The 13,940-nt window shown below is 40.4% G+C and overlaps 1 protein-coding gene across 5 annotated transcripts in view; it reads right to left on the reverse strand.

Annotated features, from left to right (window-relative positions):
* FBXW4 (F-box and WD repeat domain containing 4) overlaps positions 1-13,940 on the reverse strand; it is a 224,324-nt gene that overhangs the window by 57,401 nt on the left and 152,983 nt on the right. For all 5 annotated transcript variants that reach the window (XM_073555815.1, XM_073555816.1, XM_073555817.1 and 2 more), the window contains one exon: positions 13,073-13,138. In XM_073555815.1, coding sequence (XP_073411916.1) covers positions 13,073-13,138 — 66 coding nt within the window. The remainder of the gene's footprint in view (positions 1-13,072; positions 13,139-13,940) is intronic.

The following is a 13,940-nucleotide window of genomic DNA, read 5'->3' on the forward strand; positions in this document are numbered from 1 at the left end:
GTCTACTCGTCCTGATACTCCTGTCAGCCGTCTGCCCTTACTAAATACTCCTACCAGCTGCCAACTTGTACTAATACTCCTACCAGCTGTCTACAGGTATTAATACTACTGTCAGCCATTTACCAGTACTAATACTCCTGTCAGCCATCTACCATACCAATACTCCTACCAGACGTCTATCTGTAATAATACACCTACCTGACGTATATCCGTACCAATACTTGCCAGCTGTTGTGAGTTCATTTTCTGGTCTACCAGTTGTGAGTTCTCCTTCCAGGCTCCCTCAGGTGGTAACAGGAGGTAGTGAGGCTGATTTAATCAGTAGAGATCTGCCACCTGATAATGAGGATGCCGACTGGACCTCAGGAATCTCAGATTGGATTTAAGACAGCCGACGCCCTACTCTGGTGCTGGTGATTCCTTCTGCTTGTCAGGTCTTGGTTCTCAGCTCTGTTCCAGTCAGCTCAAGCTAAGTTTTTCTGCTAATGTTCACACTTGATTTTGTTGTTCTATTCAGTTTTTTTGTGTGGTCAGCCAGCCCCGGCTGGGGCTGTGTTGAATTTCCACTCTTATTTATCTGTATTTGCCAATTTGCTTTTTGTCCCTCATTAGTTTGGCCTCTTTTTGCTCTGTCTCAGAATATTTCAGAGTGCTGATATAGTGGGAGAAGTCTAGTGACTTCAGGGTTAATTTTGTTATCAGAAGTGTTGGACATTATTTTGTAGGGTTTTGGGCAGATTGCAGACAGTGTCTTTCCTCTCCTTTCTAGTTAGTTTGGGCCCCATCGTTCGCTCAGCCTATTTTCCTGCCTGTGTTTGTGTTTTCATCTTGTTTCACCGTCAATACATGTGTGGGGGCTGTCTTTCCTTTGGGGTCTGCTCTGGGGCAGTTAGTTTTCCCCTTTTCTTGCTTTAGGCTTATTTAGTCCTCCGGCCGTGACGAGGCGTCTAGGTTCATCGTAGGTACGCTCCACAGCTGCTGCTAGTTGTGTGGTTAGGATCAGGGATCTGCAATCTGCATAGTTACCAACCTCTCTGGTTTTTCTGGGGCTTAGCTTGTTTAGATTTTTTCCTCCTCGGTGGCCCATTCATAACAGTCAGCCGTCCACCCGTACTAACACCTACCAGCCGTCTACAGGTACTAATACTCCTACCAGCTTCCTACCCATACTAATACTCCTACCAGCCTACCCATACTAATACTCCTACCAGCCTACCCATAGTAATACTCCTACTAGCCATCTACCCATACTAATACTCCTACCAGCTGCCAACTCGTACTAAAACTCCTACCAGCCTACCCATAGTAATACTCCTACTAGCCATCTACCCGTACTAATACTCCTACCAGCTACCTACCCATACTAATACCCCTACCAGCCTACCCATAGTAATACTCCTACTAGCCATCTACCCATACTAATACTCCTACCAGCTGCCTACCCATACTAATACTCCTACCAGCCTACCCATAGTAATACTCCTACTAGCCATCTACCCATACTAATACTACCAGCTGCCAACTCGTACTAAAACGCCTACCAGCCTACCAATAGTAATACTCCTACTAGCCATCTACCCGTACTAATACTCCTACCAGCTGCCTACCTATACTAATACCCCTACCAGCCTACCCATAATACTCCTACTAGCCATCTACCCATACTAATACTCCTACCAGCTGCCTACCCATACTAATACTCCTACCAGCCTATCCATAGTAATACTCCTACTAGTCATCTACCCATACTAATACTCCTACCAGCCTACCCATAGGAATAATCCTACTAGCCATCTACCCGTACTAATAATCCTACCAGTTAGTAAAACAAAATAGCCCAGTACCTTACAAAAAACAAATGGCAGAGACCTGTGTATATGGTCTGCCATAATCAATGGTTCCATTCCATGAATATATGTATACAAGAGAAGGAAGCGGAATGACTGAATCCAACAAGTTTTTTAAATATAAAAATATGAAAAATTTATTGTAGTAAATATAAAGAGACAAACAATAATCATGGTATAGTTACACATAGAGTTTGACACCAGAGAACCAGGAGGGGAGATAAAAAGGAGTAGTAAAGAACACCATCATCATGAGTTACCTCTAGTAGAACCGCCTTAATGTGGTGCAAGTTAAATGTTACTGTCTATATAGGATTCCATCATGGCCGTAGTCATAATAGAAATAGTGAAAAGCTCCCACGGCGGGTATCATATGACAAAGAGGAACACAGCGGTGAGGATTCAGCGGTAGAGTTATGTCACAGTGATCAGAAAGTCCCTGAGAACGCTCACCTGATGGTGCCTGCTACCCCTGGTTGTGCAAAGAATCTCCAACGCGCGTTTCGCGCTCTACAACTAGCGCTTTCTCAAGGAGAAAGCGCTAGTTGTAGAGCGCGAAACGCGCGTTGGAGATTCTTTGCACAACCAGGGGTAGCAGGCACCATCAGGTGAGCGTTCTCAGGGACTTTCTGATCACTGTGACATAACTCTGTACGGCTGAATCCTCACCGCTGTGTTCCTCTTTGTCATATGATACCCGCCGTGGGAGCTTTTCACTATTTCTATTATGACTACGGCCATGATGGAATCCTATATAGGCAGTAACATTTAACTTGCACCACATTAAGGCGGTTCTACTAGAGGTAACTCATGATGATGGTGTTCTTTACTACTCCTTTTTATCTCCCCTCCTGGTTCTCTGGTGTCATACTCTATGTGTAACTATACCATGATTATTGTTTGTCTCTTTATATTTATTTACTACAATAAATTTTTCATATTTTTATATTTAAAAAACTTGTTGGATTCAGTCATTCCGCTTCCTTCTCTTGTATACTAATAATCCTACCAGCTGCCAACTCGTACTAATACTCCTACCAGCATACCCATAGTAATACTCCTACTAGCCATCTACCCATACTAATACTCCTACCAGCTGCCAACTCGTGCTAATACTCCTACCAGCTACCAACTCGTACTAATACTCCTACCAGCTGACTACCCATACTAATACTCCTACCAGCTCCCAACCCGTACTAATAGATTAAAAAAAAAAAAATGGATAAATGTGGACTTAATCTGCGTTGCTTAATAATTCAGGATCCAGACCATGTAGCCATTGAAACGTGTTGAGAATAATTCCACAGTTTAAAGTACAATACTTCATCAGGAGCACCACAATCTGAAGAAATCTTGTACTTTGAAACACGTTGAGAATAAATGGGCACTGTGCAATGCTTAATTTCAACTGTGGTGGCGCTGCAGGGGGAAACTGATGAATTATTCCCAGGTTTATCAGCAGCTAATTGCTGGGAATCTCAGCAGAGATACACTTTGTGATGAGTCTTTTTTTTTCAAGGTACCCCTCTAATTAATTGAGATCATCCATTAATCCCTTTAATGAACATTTATAACTAAAATATTTTTTTAAATAACTTGAAAGTGAACATCTAAAATGTTTAGAGATTTCACTGGTGGAGGGCCAAGTCCAGTGACAACCCACAAACTGATAGAAGGAACATATTCAAAGCATCACCTGAGACTTCCCAGTCAAAAATGTCCCATTCACTGCAACGGGAGTGTAATGCGCATAAGGATGAAAAGATTGGGGGTCAGAGGAGGCAATGACCTCTTCGTTTTAGCAATGACCACCGCTCTAAGCAACTTTTCACATCTAAGATATTTAAAAGGGAACTTGACCTGTGCAAAAATACGCTATATAATTTGGTAAAAAATACAGAACTTTTCAATATTTTTTATAACTACTTCCCATTAATCACAACTGCCTGATCCCATCCTATTAATTAAAAGCAAGAAAACTATTTTTGTTTAATAACCTAAAACACCTTTTAGAACTAGACATCAAGTATAAAAAGTGGAAAAAAAAAAAAAAAAAATCACAAAACTTCAGATGTGCTAATGAAAGAGCACAAGTATATTCATACCTTTCACTAAACAGCCACCCGCCTCTATTGTTTCCTGGTTTAAAAAAGGCATGAAAAAGGGATAAACGTTACACATAGACTTCTACATTAGAAAGAAAAACATAAAAGAAAAATAGGACGGCACTTTTCAGCTGTGACTGGTTGGACGTTTAGCCGACATAGTCAAGTCTTGTGTTGGCTGCATGCTTTCTGGCTCTTGATTCTCTCTTCAGTCAGGCTTTGGTATTATTGAAAGATCAGACTAAATCCTGCCTGTTCAATACCTTAATCCTATTTTCTACAGCTTTATTATCTGTTTCGGCTTCTCTGGGAAAAGCAGTTAAGGATGGCACGTTCTCTTAGGTTTGTTTTCCAGGTAAAGAACATTCATTCATTACCAAAAGGACGTTTAACAAATCTGCTAAATAAACAAGGCTTATGGCTTCCAGGTTTCCTCTCCTTTCCAGTTTCTTAACGGATGATGAACACTTATTTTGCTTTTGCCGAGAAATGATGAATTTCAAGAAAGAAGAAAAAAAACTTCACTATTTCCTTATGTGATGAAATAACTCATTTTTTAATCCGACTCTTTCCTAAAGACGACTGATCGCAGAGATCAAACTGGAAGCTGAAAAATGCAAAATGTGGAACCTGACACGACAATTTATTAATTGTGCTCGTCTGCTCTGCTCAAGACTGATGATCACAACATTTTTTAGAACTGTTGTAACACACCTGTTACCTTCTATGTTAAAGAAACGGAATACAAAAGAAAAAGTGAAGATTAGAAATAAAAAAAAATGGATTTTATTAAATAGTTTTACTTAACTGTCAAAAAAATTGATTTCATTTTTTTTTTAAAGTTCCAGTCCACAAATTTTTTCCATTGTTTATTATTACCTTCATTTCAGTTAGCTCATATGATCAAATGGTGACCCTTTTCTCTGGCAATTATATGCCTTTATGTTCTTTGAAAAGGACAGTCGCTAGTACTACCTGTATGAGGAAAATGCATGGACTGTACAACTGAAGTTCTCCACAGATGGAAGATAAGAGCTCCTATCACATTTAATGATGATGATTACACAGCTACTGTCACAGTAGTCAAATAAAGGAGAGAGCATTTCAGCTTCCTTGACTATATACTTTTAATATCTGAGCCAATTTTGGATAATATAGAGTGACGAATAATCATAGTGTCAGTCCAGCAAAGATGGCACATGCTTTATCTAGAGATGTTGTGCTTGTGTATACGGAGATTAACGTGTAAAAGAAGTGCAGAGTGTTATAAACAATTTCGGGTGCGGATGCAGGGAAGGGGAAATGATTGAGTGCTTCTTCAACTACACAACACAGCCAGACAATGATCATATTTAAATAAACATTATGAAAAATAAACAGTAAATCAAGCTATAAAGATTGAATTATTCAATGTTTCATATCTTTCTAAATTTTATACCTGGCTGGCGTAGATTTAATTTTCTAGTGCGCAAATGGCCCAAAAGACGTGCAAAATGTATTATGAAGCATACAACTCTGTAACAGGTTCTCTGGTGAAAACAAGTTATCATCTATGCTCAGGATAGGAGACAAATTATTGATCAGGCGTCTGACCACTAGAACCCTGACTAATCAGAACGAGGTACCTTTATCCCAGACAGGGCACTTTTATCCCTGTTAAAATTAAGCAGTAGTGTGCAAGCCGGTCCATTCAGTCTCTGTGAGTCTGCCAGAAAATCAGAGTGCAGAGCTTGACAGCACCATTGGGAATGAATGTAGCGGTGGTCCGGTATGCACACTGCCGCTACATTCTGACGGGGAAAAAAGTCCACCGTTCTGCGATCAGTGAAGGGCTCAGAGGTCAGATCTCTGACAATCAATAAATTATCATCTATCTTTTACATAGCTGATAACTTGTTTTCACTGGCGAACCTATTTTACAAATCTAGCGTACTGTACTACAGCTGGATTAAGACTGAGGTGTGAAAAAACAGTCTTGATAGACCTCTCCCGCAGTGTACATGTGTATTCATGAGTGGAGCAACCCATCTTATCACAGCCCCTCTCTGCAGAGATTGACAGCTGTGTATGTAGATCTGTCCATCACTGTGTCACAGTCTTGTGTAGGGTGGAAAAAAACAATGAGAAAAACGATGTCAAGCAACAGGCAGCGACAGTATAGAGGAAAATAAACCGTGATCATGTATATAATATGCTGCACATGGTTATGTAATTAAGACGTTTCTGCTTTTCTAAGCTGTTTACACTTAAAAATATAAGGCAACCTGCAATAAATACAGAGTGGACATGGTAGCATGTACGTATAGTAATATAACAAACACCCACTCACCTACAAGCAAACTGTATATCCACATACATATTATGGTGCATTGAAATGCAGTTAGTCATAGGTCAGAGGCTAGGATTACCTAGGGAAGCAACTACTGGCATACGTTGTAGATTATGTTGCACTGAATAGCATTACCATATGGCGTGTCCGGGAAAAATACAGTACTGAAATATGCTGAAATTTAGATATATCTCTGAACTGAAGAATGGATATAACTGATAGATCACGGCAGTCAAATTCACTTCATTGAAATTTTGCTTTTTTTTTTAGTGTTCATGTGAGAAATTAGGCTCGCAATCCTATGTTGCTATACAATTAAAAAATATCCATCAGTAGAACATTTCTTCTAAAGTGTCTGTAAATAAGTCTCTTATAATCAGATTCTTATGTTAGGAGCAGAATGTTATAGAGATAAGTGGTGCTACATAGGTGCCGCTCATCCCTTTCTGCACAAGCAATGTATCACAGATTAATTGCTTTTTATATCTTCCAAAAGAGGTTCTTCAGCAGCTGCAATGAGATTATGCAGTTATGTAGAGCAAAGTACTGCAGTGCACATGGGCTGGGAAAGGTCAAAAGAGTGTCGGCAAATGCGCCCTGCAGCACTTTGCTCTGCCCCCGGCATTGCAGAGAGAGGTGCGCCTGAAGCGCGAAGGGGAACACGGTGTGATAGATGTAGGATGCATAATACACACGAAGCACAGAAGGAGGATGCCATCGCAAGAAGAGAGGAGGCACGGACCAAGACAGCGACGTACATTGGATCAGACCACCCTGTATAAAAACAGGTCGTCCTTTTTTTTTTTGAATGAGGTCACATGGGGCTGGAAGGTGGTGCTGTAAAATTTGTGTCCGCTTCAAAACTTTTGGTCATGACTGTACAACTTGAAAAATAAAAATAAAATAGATCCCACACACCTTTAGTATTAAATTAATAATACCTATGCAGGTACACAAATATGTTTTATGGCCAATATATAAATACAGTGGGGAAAAAAGTATTTAGACAGCCAGCAATTGTGCGTTTTCTCACACTTAAAAAGATGAGAGAGGCCTGTAAATGACATCATAGGTAGACCACAACTAGGGCAACACAGACTTTCATATCCCTCCAAAAGGTTTTCTATGGGGTTGAGATCTGGAGACTGGCTAGGCCACTCCAGGACCTTCATATGCTTCTTATGAAGCCACTCCTTCGTTGCCCTGGCGGTGTGCTTGGGATCATTATCACGCTGATGCCCTTGTTGATGGAAGGAGGTTTGCATTCAAAATCTCACGATACATGGCCCCATTCATTCTTTCATGTACACGGATCAGTCATCCAGGTCCCTTTGCAAAGAAACAGCCCCAAAGTATTTTGTTGCCACCTCCATGCTTCACAGTAGGTATCGTGTTCTTTGGATGCAACTCAGCATTCTGTCTCCTCCAAACACGACAATGTTTCTATCAAACAGTTCTACTTTAGTTTTTCATCAGACCATATGACATTGTCCCAAATCCTCTCTAGCAAATGTCAGACGGGCCCAGACCTGTACTAGCTTAAGCAGGGGGACACGTATGGCACTGCAGGATCTGAGTCGCTGGCGGCGTAGTGTATTACTGATGGTAGCCTTTGTTACGGTGGTCCCAGCTCTATGCAGGTCATTCACTAGGTATCCCCCCAGTGTGGTTCTGGGATTTTTGCTCACCGTTCTTGTGATTACATTTTGACCCCATGGGGTGAGATACTGCATGAAACTCCAGATCGAGGGAGATTATCAGTGGCCTTGTATGTCTTCCATTTTCTTATTATTGCTCCTACAGTTGATTTAACCACACCAAGCTGGTTGCCTATTGCAGTTTCTGTCTCCCCAGCCTGGCGCAGGGTTACAATTTTGTTTCTGGTGTCCTTCGACAGCTCTTTGTTCTTCTCCATAGTGGCGTTTGGAGTGTGACTGTTTGAGGTTGTGGACAGGTGTCTTTTATACTGATAACAAGTTAAAACAGGTGCCGGTACTACAGGTAATGAGTGGAGGACAGAGGAGCCTCTTTAAGAAGTTACAGGTCTGTGAGAGCCAGAAATCTTGCATGTTTTTAGGTGACCAAATACTTATTTTCCACCATAATTTGCAAAATAAATCTTGCCAAATCAGACAAGGTGATTTTCTGGATTTGTTTTCTCATTTTGACTCTCATAGTTGTGGTCTACCTATGATGTCAATTACAGACCTCTTTCATCTTTTTAAGTGGGAGAACTTGCACAATTGGTGGCTCTCTAAATAATTTTTTTTCCTCACTGTATGTACATGGATATATACGCGTACATTTGTATATTGGCCACATAGTGTATATGTGCAGCTGTATGTTGATTTAAGATTAATGATGTGCGGGCCCTATTTTTTTATTTTTTGCAGTATATATTGGGTGTGTGGTCCCTCCAGGGCTCAGCACCCTTATCCACACATTCCTCTCAGACCAGGCTTAATTGTGAGCCATGGCTTGTTTCCTTTCACTTCTCAAGCTCAGATGAGGCCTGCCCTGGCATATGGAGAGGTAGGACATTAGTGATGGGGGACCATCCATATTTAGGTACACCTTGTTGTATCTGAATGGTTTTTGCACGTTTTGATTAAAAAAAAATGTTAACTACCTTAAGATTTTAACGTTTACAGCTAAAGCGGAGGTCATGTATTCATTAACATTTTGATGCATCGTGTACTGTATGTATATGCTTATACATAGTACATACACTTAAAGGGGTCGTCAGGAAGCCAAAAACTGATTAATTGCATACATAAGTATATCCTACTGTTCGAGTGAATGATTGTGCGGGGCTTTGGGAATTGGACACCCACCAACTAAACGTTAATGGTCCACAATAAGGAAAACCTTTTTCAAGCAAACCAAAAACATACGATTATTGATCTGTAACATTGTAAACTATTTTAATATGGTATTGTGTGCTTCCAACCATTCTAAAAAAAAAAAAAAAACACAGATGTACTAACCCTTACAATAGAAATAGCTGGGCTCATATTGACGCTAATACAATCGATCCCAAGGAGCTTTTATACAGACATTTGCAGATTTGCCAATACACTTTCTGATCTTTCTTCTTTGACTACAGTAGAAAAAAAAGATCACATCTGATGTATTCTGTAAGCCACGTGCTTCGTCATTTCGTCCCCCCCCCCCCCAAACACTCCCGACCCACCTGTTTTGGTCAGTCAGGAGTGAATACAGACACTGGCACATACTTTGGGTAAAATTCATCTTAACTTAAAGAAACAGCTGCCCACACACTTGGCCGCATATTTTATTTTCATGTATTTCTGTTAAGTGGTTACAGGCCGAACGTGACCTTCTAGGCTCCAAACTACCTAAAATGGATATTGAAACCTTTAATACATCCTAAAAAAATGTGTTGTAATAATATAACTAATAATAATTTCTTGAAAGGGCCACATGTCCTAGTGGGGCATATGCATGCTCTAAAAGAAGGGCCCCTTCTTAGCATCCTCCTCTATGTGCCGGACTGGAAAGTCACAGAAGCTTGGAGTCTGGAGGACTCCGTTGATCTGTTCATTTCATTAGGATTCTTGCATATTACTGTAAATCTTCTCTATGTTATAACGCTCACAGTTACTATCCTCAGGCTTAACGTAAATGTCATTAGAGTAACAGTATTCCTATTTGTGGTAAGGTTTCTTACCACCATCATGGCTTCTGCCCTCGAAATAGATGACTAAAAGGAGTTGTCCATTACTGGACAAACGCTTCTTACAGTGAACCTGTCAACAGGATTTTCCCATATAAATCAGGGCCAGCACCTTTAAGCCCTCATATACAGCCTTCTAGAATGCTGTGCTTATGTCCCCAAGATGCTCTGCACACACTTACGAGGCGGTCCGATCCGGTAGGCATCCCTGGTCTTGATCTGGTGTGTCCTCTCGTTGCTTTGTGTGGATGACGCGTTCTACGTCATCCACACAGTGTCCTCGGCATTGCGCTTCTGTGCAGGCGCAGTTCTCTGCACAGGAGATGGAGCGCGATGCCATAGACACTGTGTGGATGACGTAGAATATGTCATCCACATGAAGTCAAAACAAAGTAGGTGCCAGTTCAAAAACCGTGACGCCCATTGGACCGGACTATCCTTGTAGACGAGTATAATAAAGCATTGGGACATATATCCAGAATTCCAGAATGCTGTCAGATAGAGCTTACGGGTCCTGGCCCAAGTATATGGGACAAACCTTTAACAGTCACAGGGCAAATGGGAAAAAAAATATTACTTAGAGTGCCATGCGAAAGTATTCGGCCCCCTGGAACTTTTCAACTTTTTGCCACATATCATGCTTCAAACAAAGATACCAAATGTAAATTTTTGGTGAAGAATTAACAACAAGTGGGACACAATTGCGAAGTTGAACGAAATTTACTGGTTATTTTAAATTTTTGTGGAAATTCAAAAACTGAAAAGTGGGGCGTGCAATATTATTTGGCCCCTTTAACTTAATACTTTGCTGCGCCACCTTTTGCTGCGATTACAGCTGCAAGTCGCTTGGGGTATGTCTCTATCAGTTTTGTACATCGAGAGACTGAAATTCTTGCCCATTCTTCCTTGGCAAACAGCTCTAGCTCAGTGCGGTTGGATGGAGATCGTTTGTGAACAGCAGTTTTCAGCTCTTTCCACAGATTCTCAATTGGATTCAGGTCTGGACTTTGACTTGGCCATTCTAACACCTGGATACGTTTATTTGTGAACCATTCCATTGTAGATTTTGCTTTATGTTTGGTATCATTGTCTTGTTGGAAGACAAATCTCCATACCAGTTTCAGGTCTGTTGCAGACTCCAACAGGTTTTCTTCAAGAATGGTCCTGTATTTGGCTCCATCCATCTTCCCATCAATTTTAACCATCTTCCCTGTCCCTGCTGAAGAAAAGCAGCCCCAAACCATGATGCTGTCACCACCATGTTTGACAATGGGGATGGTGTGTTCAGGGTAATGAGCTGTGTTGCCTTTACGCCAAAAATATCATTTGGCATTGTTGCTAAAAAGTTCGATTTTGGTTTCATCTGACCAGAGAACCTTCTTCCACATGTTTGGTGTGTCTCCCAGGTGGCTTGTTGCAAACTTTAAATTACACTTTTTATGGATATCTTTGAGAAATTGCTTTCTTCTTGCCACTCTTCCATAAATGCCAGATTTGTGCAGTGCATGACTGATTGTTGACCTATGGCCAGACTGTCCCACCTCAGCTGCAGATCTCTGCAGTTTATCCAGAGTGATCATGGGCCTCTTGACTGCATCTCTGATCAGTCTTCTCCTTGTTTGAGATGAAAGTTTAGAGGGACGGCCAGGTCTTGGTAGATGTGCAGTGGTATGATAGTCCTTCCATTTCAATATGATCGCTTGCACAGTGTTCCTTGGGATGTTTCAAGGTTTGGAAATCATTTTGTATCCAAATCTGGCTTTAAACGTCTCCACAACAGTATCACGGACCTGCCTGTTGTGTTCCTTGGTCTTCATGATGCTCTCTGTGCTTCAAACAGAACCCTGAGACTATCACAGAGCAGGAGCTTTTATACGGAGACTTGATTACACACAAGTGTATTATATTTATCATCATTAGTCATTTATGACAACACTGGATCATTCAGAGATCCACAATGAACTTCTGGAGTGAGTTTGCTGCACTGAAAGTAAAGGGGACGAATAATATTGCACGCCCCACTTTTCAGTTTTTGAATCTCCACAAAAATTTAAAATAACCAGTTAATTTCGTTCAACTTCACAATTGTGTCCCACTTGTTGATTCTTCACCAAAAATTTACATTTGGTATCTTTATGTTTGAAGCATGATATGTGGGAAAAGGTTGAAAAGTTCCAGGGGGCTGAATACTTTCGCAAGGCACTGTACCTCCTGGACTGCCGCCGTTCTTGTGATTTTGGCACTTTGATTCCTGGTAATCATGTGACATAATTAATTATGGAGGTCTGGGAATCACTGCAGAGAGCCAAAAATGGACTATTGTCCCTTTAGACTTACGGCCTCCATGTTTAGTTGTGAAAAGCCAGTTAGTGAGCCAAAAATGGGCCACTGTCCCTTAAGACTTAGGGCCACCATGTTCAGTTGCGAAAAGCCAACAAGCAAGCCAAAAATAGGCTATTGACCCTTTAGAGTTAGATCCACCATGAAAAGCAAATCCTCGGTGATGACTCCATAGTTCCAGAACTTAAAATTAACTAAAGCTGCTCCCCAAAAGCTAACCAACTTACATCATAGATCTTAGCTTCCTAAAAATGTTTGACTTATGGTAAAGGGGATATTGGCCTTCTTGTAGGACGCTCTGAGTGTTATGCAAAAACCTGCAATGTTACCTTCGTAATGATGTCTGGTTCCCAACTTATGTTGTATGTATGATTTCCTACAATACGTAGGTTAATGGGGGAAAAAAAATGGTCTTGATGGAAAAATGTATGGATGAAAAAATTACTACATACTAAAAAAAAAAAAAATCTGTGTGTGAAGCATTGCTTAACTTAAACTTGTATGCTATGTCTGCTAAACTGTGATTCCTCCTATATAGTGTTATATCTGGCTAACTCTATAACCTGATCAGATGCCAGAACAGAATTAGGAGATTCATCTGCTCATATGCCAGATTGCTATATCAGTTTCACTGTCACTAGACGTCTTTACGAAAATTTACACAGTACATTAAGAAAAAAGGGTCCTGCAAGATCATTTATGTTATGAATGTGTTGGCAGAAAACAGATGTCTGATATTACACACAGATATTACCTCTGAAGGTCCCAAATCCTGAGCGGTGATGTATGGTGGCAGCAGGCTGTCCCAGTAACGAAGGAGCTGTGAAGACACAGAAAGGGGGAAAAAACATTACTCATCGGAGGACATCCTGGGGGCCACCTGCCCTATAGCGCGCACACAGTGATTGTATCAAGAGCATAATCACTAATTCATGGTCCATACAGCTTTCTTACACATAGCTTAGTATTAGGAGTCCTTTGCAGCTATGATTACAAGCTGTACTATTGCCGCTGCACTGAACTACACACAAATACACAATTGGTTTGTAAAACACATGGCATAGAGAACGTTGAGCAAGCTACCGCTTGCAGTCTCATTGCAGTCATGTTTTAAGTTATTAAATGGATTTTAATAATGCTGTGCATTTAAGAAAAATGGATACCTTTTATTTGAAAATACGTGCATTTTGGGTGATAGAAAAAAATCTATTTCTGCAATAAGGTTCTATTAAAATTTCTTGACCATTGGGCTCCTACAGTCTGTGTACATTACAAAACACCAAGTGACCAGATATCTGCGCACAAAAAAACTAAGACCTGAAATTAATGACATATAGCCTTTATCATTAAAAACACACAAAAAAAAATTTTGTAATGTGAAAAAAAAGCTATAATATTAATTTCAAGTCTTCCATATTTCTTTGGGGCATTGATATTTGGTTACTTCAATTCTTCTCTAATTATTTTTATCAAATCACCTAAAATTTTATTCAATATGATTTCTTTAATTACTCAAATAAACCTTTAGATGTAGTCATTAGGCCAACTTTTAAGCTTGCCTATATACATTGCAGAATGAGTTAACAGACAAATGTGTCACTGAGTGTGCCTGGTGGCTGGGA

Source organism: Dendrobates tinctorius, unplaced genomic scaffold, assembly GCF_039654945.1.
Source record: "Dendrobates tinctorius isolate UK_male_01 unplaced genomic scaffold, ASM3965494v1 ptg000230l, whole genome shotgun sequence".
NCBI lineage: Eukaryota > Metazoa > Chordata > Amphibia > Anura > Dendrobatidae > Dendrobates > Dendrobates tinctorius.